General features: G+C 34.1%; 1 protein-coding gene across 3 annotated transcripts in view; it reads left to right on the top strand.

Moving 5' to 3' along the window:
- Nucleotides 1-18,253, top strand: part of LOC121315622 (transcription initiation protein SPT3 homolog) — a 175,812-nt gene that overhangs the window by 120,852 nt on the left and 36,707 nt on the right. For all 3 annotated transcript variants that reach the window (XM_041249875.1, XM_041249876.1, XM_041249874.1), the window contains exons 4-8: nucleotides 3,854-3,940; nucleotides 4,292-4,385; nucleotides 6,424-6,560; nucleotides 15,830-15,905; nucleotides 17,938-18,050. In XM_041249875.1, the coding sequence (XP_041105809.1) occupies nucleotides 3,854-3,940; nucleotides 4,292-4,385; nucleotides 6,424-6,560; nucleotides 15,830-15,905; nucleotides 17,938-18,050 (507 nt within the window). The remainder of the gene's footprint in view (nucleotides 1-3,853; nucleotides 3,941-4,291; nucleotides 4,386-6,423; nucleotides 6,561-15,829; nucleotides 15,906-17,937; nucleotides 18,051-18,253) is intronic.

Below are 18,253 nucleotides of genomic sequence, written 5' to 3'. Positions count from 1 at the left end.
CATATGCTGCATTTCCTTCTCCTTCACGACGGCTCTGGTATACTTTCACATAAGTAATATTTTGGTGGTCGTCTTCGAATTGAAAGGGAACTTAGGTTACTTACCGTAACCCTGGTTCCCTGAAAGAGAAAACACCCACCAACTATGAGGTTGCATCGGTCACCCTAACAGATTTGATGCAAAAAGAGAATGTGACTTCCGTTGGCTACTGTTTAACACTAGAACCGCCAAGATTTCGACATACAACTGCCGCACCTGCAAAATGTGCAGCTCCATTTTAAAATGGCTTCAATATGAAAATAAAAAACAATCCGATACAACTTAATATTTTTATTTATCATACATAACATTTTCAGAGCAGAAACTCTGTATTTACATTGAAAATTAAACTTTTTTTCTTATTTTTTTCAAAAAGAGCACATATACATAAACATGAAAAACTGTAATAAAACACTTTACCCAATAAACTTGTGTAAAGAAGTGTAGAAAGCTGTATGCACATATACAATTATAAAACATAAATAACTAGTTATAAAAATAGGATAAAACAAAAATATAACAACTTATGCAGCATGAAAGCGCTTTGAGTGAAACAGATTTCAAAGGCTCGCTCAGTCTTTTCAGAGTTCTATTACAGCTATCTCATTACAATCTACGCAGAAAATACTCTTTTCAACTGTACCAGTGCATTTGTCACAGACTGCCTTTTCATAACGGACGCAGACTTCAAAAGTTCTGTTCTTATTGCGTTTAGCAACCTGACATTGTGTGCCAGTGAGCTCAGCGCTGGCTGAAGATTTGGGCATTTGCCAGCCAGCTTCCGTGTCTCATCAAAATATTTCTGCCGTAGCTCCAGGACTAGCTGCAAAATGAAGTCCCTACGAGTGATTGTATTGCTGGTGCACTCCTTGTACAAAACCAAAGAATTCATGGCTGCCAGGTCTACAGGCCACCTGCGAGTACCACCTTTAACAGAATACAGCCGTGCCATTTGATACAGTATATCCAAACCATACTTTGTTGCATTGTAAAATGCAGCAGTCTCTGGCTTTCGTTTAGTATCAGTCCCGAATGATTTGTGCAGAGAGCTTAGAATAAGCACTTTTTTTTTTTTTTTTTAAACCACCTGTACACACTCAAGGTCGTTCTGCTTGAGGAGTGCAGGGGGGCTCGCACGGCTTGAGCTGCTGGTTGTAACTGTATTCAGAGGACAGGCAGACGAGAAAAAAGTAGCGTAGCTATATCACACTGTATTGTGATTCAATGTGTATATTTTGTGACAACTAATAATAATAATAATAATAATAATAATAATAATAATATATGATGTGTAGAATAACTTTATAATACGTTCTTTCACAATGACTTTGATTTTATTACAAAGCCCAGACTAAATTGTCGTCTGTATTGTATTGATTTCAATATGCCGCATAAACTGCGGGCGTGGCGGTTGAAGAAGCAAGTGCTTATAACTTTTTTTCATTTTTACAATTCAGCAGCTGAAACACTGTATGGGTATTTCATTCAAATGTTTAGTAACACTTAAGAACAGACATGCACGAGATATTCACATGTGCTGAGATACTTAAATTTCAATTGCAAAAGCGGTTCAAAAACCAGCTGTGGCGGTGCTAGTGTTAATCCCTTGGTAGGCGTGACCAAGGATACCGCCCCAGAAAGGGACCTATCGGCAGCTCTGATATAAACAGCTTAGTATATATCTACTAATAGGCAGGCATATCCCATAAGTAATGTTTTGGTGGTCATCTTCTCTTTCAGGGAACCAGGGTTACGGTAAGTTACCTAACATTATATTTTGATCTGTAGTGATCTGATGAATCCCCATATGTATCTACTGTAGGAGTGTTGCAGTATTTTAATTACTGTTATTTTATTTTAATTATGTTATTTAGGGGATCAGTAAATCACCAGCTAGTAATCCTGACAGTTGTATTTACTCCCCATCAACTTCCCTGAACCTGATCTTTCAAGGTTTCTTATGTATTTGTGTTGTGAAATTAATTTTACAAAAATAGTTGCAAACAGCTTAGGCACACTTTTGAAAGAACGAGGTTACGTCCATGTAATAAAAATAACAAATAATAATATATATAATAATAACTATAGACAGACACAAAAAATGTTTTGCAATATATATATATATATATATATATATATATATATATATATATATATATATATATATATATATTATACTTTAAAAACAGAGGTAAATTATGAAATGACAAGTTTGTAAAAGGTTCTTATGTAGACAAAAATATATTATGTAAGTAGTTATTCATACTTACTTACTGTACTTAAATTAGTTAAATCATAATCCTATACCTTAATAAAATGTAGCTTCTCGTTCCATATTGGGTCAAAGTATTTATCCAATGTATTTAAAAAAAAAAATAATTTAAAATAAAAATCAAGAACATTGGTACCATTTTGGCTTTCAAGTGTGCTGTATAAATTTAAACTTAGGCTCTATAAAGCAGCAGTCAGGTATGTCTGAGTAAGAACATGCATTGGTATAGCAGCTGTGGATTTCAACATATTTGGGAATTTTAATCCCAAACATTTGTGATGAAAGGTTTTATTAATTCTAACCAAATTCTATTTTAACTGCTCTGCATCTGGAGGGCTATCATCTTGTGAAAAAGGTGACATTGATTAATGATGTGTTATAGCCCTAAAGCAACAAAAAGAAATCTCAGCTACAACTGAAAGGACGCTCTTCTTATCTGCCCTTTTTTCTTTTTTTTTTTTTTTTTTTGGAGACTGTTTCCATGTGAACATCATTATTTTCCTGCATTCTAAAATAACATTTTACAAATTAGGAACTAACAAAGTGGAAGGAAAGATTAGTTGTGTGCGTAATGACACAAGAATGCACTTGACAAATTGACACCGAGAGAATTTCATTTATTTATTTAACAGTTTTATTATGTTTTAAATTACTTAACTAACTAATTCCAATTAATACTAGTCTTAACAATTGTGTTATTAATATTATTGTATAGTTCTTTCAATAGTGTTTTCTTATAGGCTGTGTGATAATATTATTTTTGAACATCTGGCTTATCTTGCATTACCATTACTGGTTATTGTCTCTTGCTCTAAATTACATATTGTGATAGTTTCCCCCTGTCAAACTAGGAACACAATATTAATTGAATGTACTATCAAAAACAGTTAAGTTTTGTGTGCATGCAGTGAATGTAAAAATATATGATAAAAATGACTGGTCCAATGTAATGATTTATGGACTGGATCTCCTGCCCATTGAGCAGCAGCCAAAAAAAGTAAAAACTCCTCTTTTTTTCTAGGAATATTAGAAACAGCTACTGTTGTTGTTGACTTTTTTCTAAAACTTCTGAATAGGCTCAGTTCACGTTGTACCAGCATGGGAGCTCGAATTAATAATATACTTATTCATCCAGTGATACTGAGTGAAACCATGGCTCGTCTGAGCATGATGGATTGAATTTCATAAAATTATTTTCAGGTGTATTAATGTATTTCTTAATGCTGAGCTCAGAGGTCCTGAATTCCTGCATAAAAAAAGGATGTATAGATTTTATTGTATTTTTAAAGGACTGGTTTTCATTTATTGATCATAATCTAGCTGGTTTCTTACATGCACTCTGATTTCAAAGACACAATCAAGCTGTCAGTGTGTAGAACAGTTACTGGCCTGTTTTCATGAAGAACTTTGTGTATGCTAGACTACTGTGTGTTTATTCTATACGCTGCACAGATCCCATACCATGTGCAGGATTATTTGAGTGTTATTTGATCATTGAAAAGTCAGAAACACTTTTCATTTTGTTTTCTTTTTTCTTTTTAGTTACAGCAAGCTGCTGAAGTGTCACAGCTAAGAGGTGCTAGAGTCATAACTGCTGAAGACATTTTATTTCTTATGCGAAAAGACAAGGTAAATTGCATGGTAGAAATATGTATACTTTTCCACTCGTGAGGTTACCTTTTTGCAAACATAAGAAAGGATGCAATTATGCAAAAGTGTACTCTTCTCCAATTCTATTTACTATGCTTTTCTGTACCGATTCTTTATTAGGTTTATGTTATAAATAATTATATTTTACTCAGTGTTACTACATAAATACTTATTGGCAGACAGCATGCTGGTTTCAGAAGTGAAGCATGAAAACATTTCCTCCATTTTTAATACAAGAGTTAAAAATGGCAATGTTTTCACTCAGCTCCGCTAGTGCACAGCATCATAATGTTTCTGCTTTATTAGTTAGAAACATACCTTCTTTTCCAGAAAAAATTGAAAAGACTGTTGAAATACATGGTTTTCCGAGATTACAAATCCAAAATCCTTAAAAGTATTGACGACGAGGAAGCCCTTGAAACAGGTAATTACAACCTATACACTATCAAGATCATTATCTTGCTGGTAAACTCACAAGAAAATGCATTTTGAACTTCTGGTGTCCAAGCATTTCAACATGTATTGTATGATTTTTTTGGGTGTTTTTTCAACTTGTAAATAGATACATTAAACAGAATACAGTATGTTAAATAATGCATTCTGTAGAAAAGCTTTGTGGCTTACACTTTTTCAGTTTGAAGAAAAGTTGCTTCCAATAGTGACTCAAATTTCTGTATTTTGTATTCAAGGTATGTACTGTATTCAATATCAGTATTTTGTCTTTACTTCTTAATTCACCTTTGATTCCAGCAGCACCAATGTGAGTCTTTGTAAAAACCACATTAAAAATCACTGGTAAAATTATTTGAAATTTAACTTTCATATATAGATATATATATATATATATATATTATATATATACTATATATGATATCTATATATATATATACAAATTGTGTTTGAAACAAACTAAACCACACAAAAAAAGATGTTTTTTTCTACTTATCTCATAAAAGGTATATCATGTAGATAGTATAGTAATTGAATATATATTGTAAAAACCAGTATGGTAAGCCAATATGAATGAATAAATGATTATTGAATAAGTGATTGACCAGTATTATTGTTATTATTTTTAATAAGTATTAGTTTTAGTATTGTTGTTGTTTATTATTTATTTTAGTTGTATATTTGTGTGAATTGTAAGTGTTCCTGATTTCCTGCAAATGTCTGTAAAATAATTTGGTGGATATGTAGTGCTACACAGTGAGACTGAAGAATTTCATTTCTAGTAAAGGTTGATCTTTTTGTACTGTAGAACATTCATATACACTTAAAATCTTAAAGAAAAAAAAAACTTTTCACAACAGAATGCTTGACACTACAGTTTGTTTCAAGTACTTCAGTGTCATATCTGGCACATTTCTGATGAAGTTTGAATATTCTGAAGCTCTAACTTAAGTCGCAGACTCGATTCACGTGGGATCTTGGCTCATGGAAAAAACTAGGCGAAACCAGGGTCTTTTAAAATCATTAACATGACTTATTTTATATGAATGGGAAATTGAGCTTTCAACTCAAAGATTTTTATTCATTCTACCTTTTTTTTTTAATAATCAAACAATTTTTTCTCAATACATTAAAAAAAACAATGTCAAATGTTTTAGAAATATTGGGTGAAGTCTTTACACCAAAAATGAAGACCCAGGATTAAAACAACTTTCCAAAATATAGCTCGTCATATTTACCATGAGTAGTTTTAACCAGAGAAGGAAACATCATCTGTCCTAAGCATTCACATAAACATAGGCAAGAGGGGAATATATTTTTCTTTACATTAAAATACTCATTTAGATGTTATTCTCAAGTAATTTGAGCAATGCAATTATCATTTTAAAGGCAGCATTTGGAAGGAAACATCTAAGTAGTATCATTGTATGTTATATAGTTGTACTGCAAAACATTCAGTATATTGCTTAAATTAGGCCTGAAATCAGATACTGAGCATCTAAACTTGTCCTTAGTTCATTATTTTAAAGCTTAGCAATGTTATCTTAAAATTACTTAAAACAAACAACAAATTGCTTAGCTTGATTGTGATAGTTAAGTCTTTATCGTCCTGTTCATGATGTTTAACCCTTGCTCAAAAATAAACTTTGAATTGTGTTCACTTTGGGTTCTCTATGTATCAAAATTAAACACTTTTAACTGGAGTACCAATAGTTTACTTTAGATGGACTAAGATACGGATTTACATTTTATTTCCGGTCAATTTACAGTGTGAACGTGCATTTGATCTTCCTGGAATCATACCCGCTAATTCTAAATACAAAATCGGTTATGTTGGTTTTTCTGTTATCTGTTTGAGGTTTTGTTGAAACTTAAATTAAAATTAACACTTGAAAGCTGATAGAAGCTCATTTGATAAAAGTGCAGGGGTCAGGTGTAAACACACAGCTGTGCAGCAGATGTGTAGAAACTGTCTCTAGCTGTTTTTCCTTCCCCTTTTCTCCCACATGTAGACAAATTCATCAGCAGCAGTGTAAACAAACGGCAGAAGCTGGCTCACAGTTTCCTCGGCTCCATTGATCAAACAGGAGATTTCCTGGCCCTGTTTGATGATGATGACGTTGATGAAGTCAAGCAGGAGAGACTGGAGGTGGGTGGCAGTCAACATGCTGACCTGTTTGAAATCATATACTTTAAAAGAAAAACAAAACGCTTTTAAGGTCAGCTTTTGTTAAAAAGTGGACACTGCTTAAAACCTCCAAAAATTATAATCTCAGCTGGCATTTTGTGGTTATGCGGTTAAGTGAGAGATTTGCACTTTCCTGTACAACTTCAGAGGTGAGCAAACTCATTTTAGAAGGGCTGTTTATGGTAACCATAATTTTTGGCTAAAGCTGTGCTCCAATGCATTCCAATTTTCGTCATTCTTGTAATGAGTTTGTTGTATTACACGCCCCTATGTATGACACACACCGTTTCCTCTGCCTGAGTACCAGTTCTTAACACTGCATTCCTTTGCATACTTCACATAGCAACAAGCAGTGTACAGTAGGCTATTAACGCTACCTTAGTGCAAGAAAAAGGAGATGAAGATCAAACTCGAACACTATGTGGCACTTCAGATATTTAGATTTTGTTAAACTAAATATGTTTGAAAAATATTTAGTTTAAAATAAACTCCCCTTTGAAATTAATAGTAGAGCTACATTTTTAAGTTTTAATGTGATCCCTCCATCAGTCACCTCTCTCTCTCTGATAATTTTTTTTCAATTTAGTATTTAATGAAAAATACTAATCTAGTTAAATTCAGCTTTATACTGGCCATTTAGGTATTGCATTTGAAACCAATTAAAATATCACCAATATATTTGTAAAGTGCTAATACATTGCTATAGTACTAGTAGTATTTGATATGTTGCCAAATTCAAAACACAAGTTCATTGAATTTAACAATTAGAGTTTAATGATCGTACTTTTCATATTGCATAGCTGTTCGCAAATATTTTTTTCTAAAACTGCTTGTAAAAAAAACATTAAATAAAAATAATTATTTCACTGCATTTTAAGATCAGCCAATGTATTGGACTTTACATTAAGATGAAATCAAAACTCTGTATCTCAACTGGTTGTAATTATTTCATATAAAACGCATCATATTTTAATAACTGTATTAGACTTTCTTAAATAGACCTATGACATTATTGTTTTTAGTAAATGTCACAAGAATCAGTCACATTTAAACGGCTAGTCAAACTTTAAAAAAAATCCAATACACTTTCATTTAATGTGAAATGTAGTTTTATATGTTTTTTGTATATATATATATATATATATATATATATATATATATATATATATATATATATATATATATATGGCACACCAATTATTACGGATAACACTATGTAGATTCCAACATTTCAAACCTTAACACTACATCAAGCATTTTCTTTTTTGGTACTGTAATCAGAGCGGGAATGCAATTTCCTATCTTTAATGTATATTACCACGTCATCATTATTGTACTATAAAAGTCAGTGTAACAAGAAAAACAGCAGACGACTAGGCTCCAAGTTCAGTCACATCCAGATTTATTTTGGGAGAACTAAACACACCCAAAAAATATAGAACTGCCATTAGTCGTCTTACGTCCCACAATCCACTGATACAAATACATTTCTTTGGTTAAATTCAGTAAGTGTTTTTCTTTTCTTTTCCTTCCTAAAAATGGTTAGTATGATTCACTACTAAATACCTATTAGTACTGTTCTATTGTTAGTTTTTTATTATGATAACATTTAACACATCTACAAATCTTACATACTTTTGTTATACTATGCATTTTATTTGCAGCTACTTTAGTGCTGTATACAAATTATACAGCATGACATATTTTAGTTGATGCATTTTAATTGAGCATTATCTTCGTAAACCACATTTCCTAGCATTAGTGCTTTGGTGCACATGACTTCAGTTGTAATGTGGCACTAATGTATTTGCAAAAAATATATTTGTTTATTCTATGTCATTGGTTGCAGTAGTTCTTATAGGTCTCATTGATTAAATACTGTGTTCCACTACCAGCAGCTTGCACGTGCTTTTCAATAAGCCTGTATATTTCAGTATTATTAGTTTTAGCGGCGCCTCCTGCTGCTTTAATCTCAGCTGTGCTCTGGCAACATTCACACGGACATGGAACTATGAGTGCCTTAACTCCCGTGTGTTGTGAGGTCTGGAGGCTGGACCTCAGGCTTTCAGTGGTGTTTGGATGCTTTCCAAAAATGAGCCACATGACATCTGGTGTAAAACAAATATATTAAAGGATGACCTTTCCAACTGTTCACAACAAATTAATCAGAGCACAATCGAAATGCTAGAAATGAATACAGTATTAATAATAATCGCTATGATTTGCACAATCAATAAACATGGAGTCCACTCAGTTCAGTAACTCTGTCTCTCCCACACACACAATAAATATATCTGGGTGGAGCCAGCATCACCTATCCTTAAAGGTACAGGAATTATTACTGTATGTTGCATGTTCACAGGAAATGTACCAAATTTTAAAAACTAATGATAGATAATATGCTTCGATGCATTCCGCACACCCCTCTTCAACATCCTCAATGTTATGCAAATTGGTGCGCGTTATAGTTGGAAAACTATGGTAGTTGTGGGGGGGGGGGGGGGGGGGGGGGGGGGGGGGGGGGGGGGGGGGGGGGGGGGGGGGGTGTGTTAACCCCAGGTGCACTTTATACTTGAATTCCAAACTCACCACGGCTACTCCAAAATAACAACCTTAGACGCAGGAACCCCTCAGGCAGAAAATAAAAATTCTAACTTTTATATAGTACAGTAGGTTACTGCCAATGCTATTAAAAAATAAATAAATAAATAAATAAATCTCCATTTTCTTATATCATTAAACTTATGTACCCCATCTGTAGCAAAGAACATATTTCCTCACCTGGTTAAATAAAGACATTTATTAATTAATTAAAAATCCCCAGTCATTTGCTTAAGGATCATTTCAGTTCAACACCCACTCTCTTTGGATTTTTAAAGTTATAGCTGCGCTAATGAACAGGAGCATTCCCAGATATTGCCCTGAAATGAAGAGAACCTTAAGGTTCATTTTCAGCTGACATGTCTGTTACTTCTTCTCTTAAGAATACTGAACTAAAATACGTGTTTTGCAGTGTCAGCAGTCTTTAGTCAAATCAGGCTTTCTGTTTCTATGCAGTTATTTCAGCTTTGCACCACAGTAACCCACATCCATAGGTATAAGCAGTTGTAATAAAGCAGTGGGCGAAGGAAAGGAAAAAAAAACATTTTTATATTTTCCAGATATTTATTTTCCTTTTTACAGAGGCTTAGAAAAAGAAAAGAAAATGGTTGTCTTTCATTTGGAAAATGCCAATTAAAACTCATAACCTTCCAGGCAAAAGTTGTAATTATATGTCTTGCAATAGAATATTTTACATGCCAGAAAGGGGGGAAAAAATATATAATGAAACATAGAAACATGAGTCGTTTCATGTCCCCTTTCAATTAAAATAAAGCTCTAGTCATCTTGGAAGTAGCTGAGTGGCTGCGGTTTTCGGAGTTTTTTTTTTTTTTTAATTTAGTATTCTAATGGATATGTTTAAGCTATCAGAACAATATTAGGGAATGAAGTACCATATTCTCCAGGGACTCGCACTTTGTTTAGAGAGCAGGGCACTAAAATATTAATCAATTCAGAATGTCACATTTCCTGTGAAGTAACTTGGTGTACTTTTAATTTCAGTTTTCTTTCGGATTTATCTATTGCTGTCACTCATTATTTTTTTCTTTCTTTCTTTCTTTATTTTTGTTAATACCGGATCAAGTAAGCATTTGCTGGCATCTACCAAAAAAAATAAATAATAAACAAACAGTAATTTTATTACTAAATTTAGTAATTTCCCCCAACATATGGGATAATGTTAAAAAGAAAGAATGGCTCACAGATACAATTTAAAAAAATAAAGCCATGCATGTAGAGTAGGTCATAGAAAGTAGTCATTAATAGTCTCTTTTTTTTGTATTATTTAGGATCATACAACACAAGGATGAGTTTGCTTTGTCAGCAGCCTGGACTGTATTTCTTTAGGCAAGCTATCAATCATCTCTAGGGCTCTGTCAGATCTCCTTGCCAACTATTATTTTCTCTAACTTACTCCACCACTATCAGATGGTATTGTTTAAAAGTGTCTTTGTCAACTTGTGTGGGATCTGTATTATTTCTCCATAATGCCGTGATAGCAGAGAGACTCTTCAGGGTGCTAGTCTGAGATTTTTTGGGAAATACACAGTCTGCACTTTCCTACAAAAACAGCACTTCTGTGGCAAGAAGTTTACTTTTTTTAATCACTGGATCAAGTAGCTAAATTGGAACCGATTGTTCAATTTACCCCTGGAGCTAACTTCATAAAACTCAAGCTGTGGGCATCGCTTGCTAAGCAGAAATAAGTACATCACAGGGGTTGAAACACCTTTTAAAAGCAGCGACATGACAAGTGAATATGTGCAGCAATGTGACAAAATTAAATAGACCCTATAGTTTTGACAAGAACCTGTCACGCCCCAGGTAACATGACCAGTGATAATAGGTGACACTGGAGCGATGCAAAGAAAATAAATATCATCCAAGCAGGTGTTCTACCAGGAAACAATAGAATCTAAAGTAAAGTGTAATAATAAAATAAATCTAATAATTTATAATTGTATATCAAATACTCTGAGCTGTATGACAAAAGCCATTGAAATTAGAAGGGTTTTTTTTTTTTTTTTGGTAGCCTTGTCATTGACTTAGGAAGAAATCAGGGAATACATTTCCAAAGAACTGGATATACTGTACAGTAATTGGGGTGTGAGATTTGCAGATACTAAGTCAAATATATGTTGAGCTATTCACTCAATGTTTTTCCTTCTTTATGCAAGTCAAGGTTGTTATAATAGCAGAAAACACTTATGGAGGCTTTTAGTAAATTGTTGATGCTCATAATGCATCACAGTAGAAAAATGCAACATGTCTAAGACTTTTGCACAGCTGTATATGTGTGTGGATATTTCAGTTTTTTATTTTTCTTAAAAATATTTCCCAACATGTCAACTGGTCAAAATAACAAAAAAGATGCAGTGTTGTCAGACCTCGAATAATGCAAAGAAAATAAGTTCAGATTCATTTTTAAACAACACAATACTACTGTTTTAATTTAGGAAGAAATCAATATTTGGTGGAATAATCCTGATTTTCAAGCACAGCTTTCATGCGTCTTGGCATGCTCTCCACCAGTCTTTCACATTGATGTTGGGTGACTTTATGCCACTCCTGGCACAAAAATTCAAGCAGCTTGGCTTTGTTTGATGGCTTGTGACCATCCATCTTCCTCTTGATCACATTCTAGAGGTTTTCAGTGGGGTTCAGGTCTGGAGATTGGGCTGGCCATGACAGGGTCTTGATCTGGTGCCTCCATCCACACCTTGATTGACCTGGCTGTGTGGCATGGAAAATTGTCCTGCTGGAAAAACTAGTCCTCAGAGTTGGGGAACATTGTCAGAGCAGAAGGAAGCAAGTTTTCTTCCAGGACAACCTTGTTCTTGGCTTGATTCATGCCAAAGCTGCCCGATTCCAGCCTTGCTGAAGCACCCCCAGATCATCACAGATCCTCCACCACATTTCGCAGTGGATGTGAGACACTGTGGCTTGTAGGCCTCTCCAGGTCTCCGTCTAACCATCAGATGACCAGGTGTTGGGCAAAGCTGAAAACTGGACTCATCTGGGGGTGCTTCAGCAAGGTTGGAATCGGGCAGATTTGTCTTTGTGAAGGGCGTATGAATCAAGCCAAGTACAAGGTTGTCCTGGAAGAAAACTTGCTTCCTTCTGCTCTGACAGTGTTCCCCAACTCTGAGGATTGGTTTTTCCAGCAGGACAATGCTCCATGCCACACAGCCAGGTCAATCAAGGTGTGGATGGAGGACCACCCGATCAAGACCCTGTCATGGCCAGCCCAATCTCCAGACCTGAACCCCATTGAAAACCTCTGGAATGTGATCAAGAGGAAAATGGATGGTCACAAGCCATCAAACAAAGCCGAGCTGCTTGAATTTTTGTGCCAGGAGTGGCATAAAGTCACCCAACATCAATGTGAAAGACTGGTGGAGAGCATGCCAAGACGCATGAAAGCTGTGCTTGAAAATCAGGGTTATTCCACCAAATATTGATTTCTGAACTCTTCCTAAGTTAAAACATTAGTATTGTGTTGTTTAAAAATGAATCTGAACTTATTTTCTTTGCATTATTCGAGGTCTGACAACACTGCATCTTTTTTGTTATTTTGACCAGTTGTCATTTTCTGCAAATGCTCTAAATGACAATATTTTTATTTGGAATTTGGGAGAAATTATGTCAGTAGTTTATAGAATAAAACAAAAATGTTCATTTTACACAAACACATACCTATAAATAGTAAAACCAGAGAAACTGATAATTTTGCAGTGGTCTCTCAATTTTTTCCAGAGCTGTACGTATATATTATATATGTATATATTTTTTCCCTCTCTCTCTATATACAGTGGCCTTTGTCATCATTTAGAGCCGAAAATCGTTCAGTGTTCTGCTGTTTCCTTGATATCTTTTCTCAGCAACAACATGTCTTTAATTATTTTACTGTTATTATAACAATGTTTACCGATTATGCTGGTCATACAAGTTCTCTCATGTACATCAATCACAATCAAACATGCAAATTATAAATCAAAGGAAAAAATATAGCATAATCTAAAATCAAGTACACTTATAGACATTTTGTATTTCTTTATTATTTTTAATATTTTCCAGAATAACCACCATGTATTGTAAACAGGTGACTATTGGGGAGATTGCCTTGATTTTTTTTTCTTTATGCATTTCTCTTATATTCACAAATATAAATACAATGTTGAGCGCAGCTGTTTCATTTAAAAGCAGCTGTGTCATAGAGTACTTTATCTGATGGGTTGTACATAAAGAAGAAATGCTGGTACTGAAAACAAAGTACAATGAATATGACCGATACCATCCTGTTGTTTTACCTTATGATTACCTGTTGTGTAAACTGCAGTGTAGTAGTTTGGAAGCTCTACTAGACATAATATGTTATGTCTAGTGGAAATGTGAAATGGAAGATGTGAAATCTAGTGGAAGATGTGAAATTTAAACAGTTACAATAACAGTGATGCTTGTTTCACGTTTCAAAATTGAGTTTAGTTATCTGGGTTTCCATGACAGCTGGCAAACAAGTAATTGGTGTATGTACATTTTTAAAGGTTTGGAAATAAGGACACACTTTCCCAGACATCCTGATTGTACTGCAGTACTGTAACATTAGTTAATTGCTTTGATTAAAATTTGTCATTATCCAACATTTGTTTATTCAATTAAGGATCCAGAGACTGTAATGGTCTTTTTTGTTCCTTCGGTCTTTTTATAAACGGGTGCAATCAGACTTCATCCTGTGAAGTGGTTTTGGTACCATTTTTTGCCCCGAGTTTTAACGCCTGCGTCACTGCCACATGTCGGAAATAATAATATATCATTTCCATGCACTGCAACATCGAAATTATATTTCCAATAAAACACATTCTGTACCCTTCAGAATTACATATTTCAGCTGACAGATCTTTCCATTGTGAATGTTGTGTACAAGCAAAACACAAAAAACTATTAAACACAGATACATACAAATATGTTTAAAATTAATTTTGAGAGGTTTTGCATACCTGGAAATATAGCAATTATGTATCATGTTTGATGTGCTGTCACCCAGTACTGAACACACATTTTCCGGACTGTATTTGTTATACTATACTTTACAAAAAATGTGTTGGCCTTAAATTAAAAGAGGGTTTTTTTTTTTTTTGAATACATAAAAATGAAAAACATTAAGAAGAAATTAAGAAACTTGATTAATAAGAAATAAACAAACTAGTGTGACAAGTTTTTTACTGAGTAACAATGTAGCTTGGGAAAGTTACTTGTGTTCTAAAAACTTTAACAGTGTGAAGGCTGGAGGTATTTACTGGAATCTGTAAGAAACCGCTACTTAAACCAGTACTCTGACTTGCATCCTGTGTTTGCGTATGTTTCTATCAGCTGACTGTAGTTAAATTATAGCTTGGTTCAGGCCAACTGAAAGTGTCAGCAAAGTCTTTACTCTGCACTTACTGTGCATTAGTGAGGGCTTACACACCTCATGAAATTATGGAACGAGTTACTGTTGTAACTCCCCGCGATGTAGCAAGTAAAACTGTGCTTCTAACACATTTCAAAACTAAGAGCTGTAAAAACCAAGTTTTAAAGTCCCGGAAAAGTTAGTCATAAACCTTAAGCGGGCTTTATGACCTGTATTAAAATACATCTAGTAAATGTACAGCATGTTGTAATTTTACTGAGGAATCAGTGGTCCGAGACAGGAAATGTTTCAATACAGGTGCCAGCCCAAAACTTAACACTTGCAGTAATAAATTCAAGCAGGAGTTTAAAGAGAAGGGGTTGGCGAGTTATATATAAGAGTCTGTAGCCTGCATGGAATCTTGGTAAGGGATGGTCTCCTCGGAAAGCAGGCAAACAAAAGTAAGGAAAGTTACATCTGTCTGTTTAACATATTCACTGAATCTGTCCCACTCGGATGCATGTGCATGTAATTCAATAGGTGTATACATAGAGTACTGGAGAACTATTTAAAAAATGTGTCTCTTACTTATGGTGATGGATATTATTCTCAAAGAAGGCAAATTAGATTTTTATTAGCAGACCCTTTATTCACTCACACAAGGTAAAGCAATGCCATCCAAAATCTGTAACACTAATTTGACCTGCATTAAAGTATGCACACAAAATAAGCTTTTTACCTCTGCTTATTTTAAACAAAAATTGACATTATTAAAAAAATAATAATAATTAATAGGTAAGTTAACCCCATGAGTGTAGCAAGTGGTGTTTTATTTGACTGTAACGTGCCCGAGAATTTAACAAAAACCCTTTGAGTTGTAAATTCGATGTTTGGGGAACTTTGATTCTGGTATTTCCACGTATGCACCTGATTAAAGCACAGATTGTCTGTCTGCACGGTAACAGATGGCTGCTACTGTCCATACACAGTATGCACATTTCATTCATTGGTCAGGTGCATATGAAAGTTATGTAAAACAAATGGAGTGGTTGCCTTTCAGCAGTATGTTCGAGATGCTTTATGCTGAAGAAAAAAAGTAGTCCCCGATTAATTATAAATACTTTAAAATGTTTGTTAAAGAAAATACATGTGTATAACATGCAACGGTATGAATAGGTCAGTTTTTCGTTATTTAATATTGTATATCATTTTTCTCACAATTAGCTTTCTTTTTATCCAGAGAGCTGAAAAACAGACTAGAATGATGGATTGTGCACAATATACTGAATTTTGTGAAAGTCGACAGCTCAGCTTTTGTAAGTATTTAAAAGGATATATCTGTCATTGATCAATAAATATTCTGGGTGGTTAAAGGGCAGGTTGTTGTTGAAATTTTTGACATTCTTGACATTCATAAGACCAGTCAGACACAGATGAAATGCATTGGCTCCTACCACCATTTACAATGGAATACTGTGACTTTATGAATTTAAGCATCTATGGCTTTATTATAATTATTTTTGGTAACTTTTTACATTGTGTCTTGAAATACTTTTTAGTTACATAGTAATTACTTGGTTACTTACAATGTACTTATTGTGTAAACAGTTTTGCACAACATATTTAAGTACACAATTGTATCAGAAAAGGGGGTTTTTTTTTTTTTTTATTTGTTTTGGTTTTTTGTCTTTAAACAGTTTTGCACAACATATTTAAGTACACAATTGTATCAGAAAAGGGTGGGGTTTAGGATGAGAGTTGTATTTTGCAAAAAATGTGCATGTTAAGTACATTGTAATTACACATGTACACATGTATTTAAATACACGGTAATTATAGACACAATGTAAAGTGTTACCTAATTGTCTTTCCTTACAGTAAAAAATATCATGTTTTTATTATCTTTAGAAGTAGGGATAAGTACTATAGAAGGATTTGGGTTTAAGTATGTGGGAAATATTAAGTGGCCACCACTCAAACTGCCGAAAATAGAAGTCATAATACTTTATTCCCCACATGTCAACTGACTCAACAAACATGACAATGCTAGGATCCATTTTTAGCCGTGAAAGAGGAGTTTTACATAAAAGGCACTTGTATAGAGCCTCTATACGCCCCTGCTGCCTTACCCATTCAGTAATCACCAGTGCTGGGTGGCACACAGCATTCCAACACTAATAACATGCTGACAGAATGAAAGCTTTACCGGCACACAAACCTACTTACTGGAAGTGTTTGTAGCCCGTGACAATAACAGACTATAAATTAACAGGCTTGGTCCTGCAGCAAAACATCTTTCCAGATGCTTCGAAGTGATGACTAAGAATCAGGGTCAAAGATTTGAGATTAGAGAGGCCATTAAAAACATTACAAGTAAGCGCATGATCACCAAACAAAAGGCTGTAAGTGAAATGAGCACCAAAAATACAGTGAAATGGATGACGATTTTAGTATTTTCTAACAGTGCAATCACATGGCTGTTAAAAACAGCCCTTATTGTTCTTTAAATGTCAGTGGATATATCAAAACATGTTTTCAGCACATCCATTTCAATTTTGCTTCACTAACAAAATTAGGATCAGTCTTAATATTTAATGGTATCAGTATCTGTCATTATAATGTAATGTGCATGATGACATTATTATACAGTAATTGTTTTACTATTCAGTGTTTGAAACTATATGAACACAATTGAGATATTTTATTTAACTTAAAGAAACTACAAAATGATGCAAAAGTCTACCAGAAGCCATAATAGTAGTACAGTATTTCATATTAGATTTCAAAATGTCACATTTTTCAGTTTTTCATTAAGTATATGGAAAACTACAAAGCGGTATCTAATTCAATGTGTTAACATAACATTACTCAGCAGGTTTCATTTGACTTTATAAGGGAAAATTAGTTAATTCTATTGGGTGATGCAAAACATTTGGCCATATCTGTAGTCTACATTGCAGAATGTAACTGACAGCTCTCTATATTCTCAATATGTGAGGGATAGATGTATATACTGATACTGGTTTGAGTTGCAAATAGTTAAGGACTTGAACCTTGGCCTCTTTCTCTACGTTCATGTGCTCCGTCACTGAGCTGTTGGGGCCTCCTCTGCTTATTCTGTTACAAGTTCCAGTTAACAGTGGTTTACCTACTGTATGTACTGTGCATTTGTGTTAAGCAGTTGGTTTATATTGCTGCTTTGTCCTGGATTCTAAACTGGAAAGAAGTGTGCCAACTTTGTGTTTGCTTGACACCTTTTTTTTTTTTTTTAATAGACAGTTCTCTGCCCATTATTCAGAATTGTTACAACTAAACAAATTAATACTGTGTATGTTCTTTTTTTGTCAGCCAAAAAAGCATCCAAATTTAGGGAATGGTTGGACTGCAGCAGTTTGGAAGTGAAGCCAAATGCTGTTGCCATAGAAATCCTGTCCTACTTGGCATATGAGACAGTGGCACAGGTACTTTATCACCAAAGTATTCACTGCTGTGACATGCTCTTAATTGTACTGATACAACAATTATGTTTACAAAAACGGTTCTTTTACACGGCTGTTCCCACATTTACTTTTTTTTTTTTTAATTGAGCTTAATTTGATTTCTCTGCAATGTTATTACAGCTTTGCAACTTAGATCACTACTGTCTTCCCTCATAATTTGCAAG

Source organism: Polyodon spathula, chromosome 5 (assembly GCF_017654505.1).
Source record: "Polyodon spathula isolate WHYD16114869_AA chromosome 5, ASM1765450v1, whole genome shotgun sequence".
Classification (NCBI taxonomy): domain Eukaryota; kingdom Metazoa; phylum Chordata; class Actinopteri; order Acipenseriformes; family Polyodontidae; genus Polyodon; species Polyodon spathula.
This window is presented reverse-complemented; position numbering and strand designations above follow the sequence as displayed.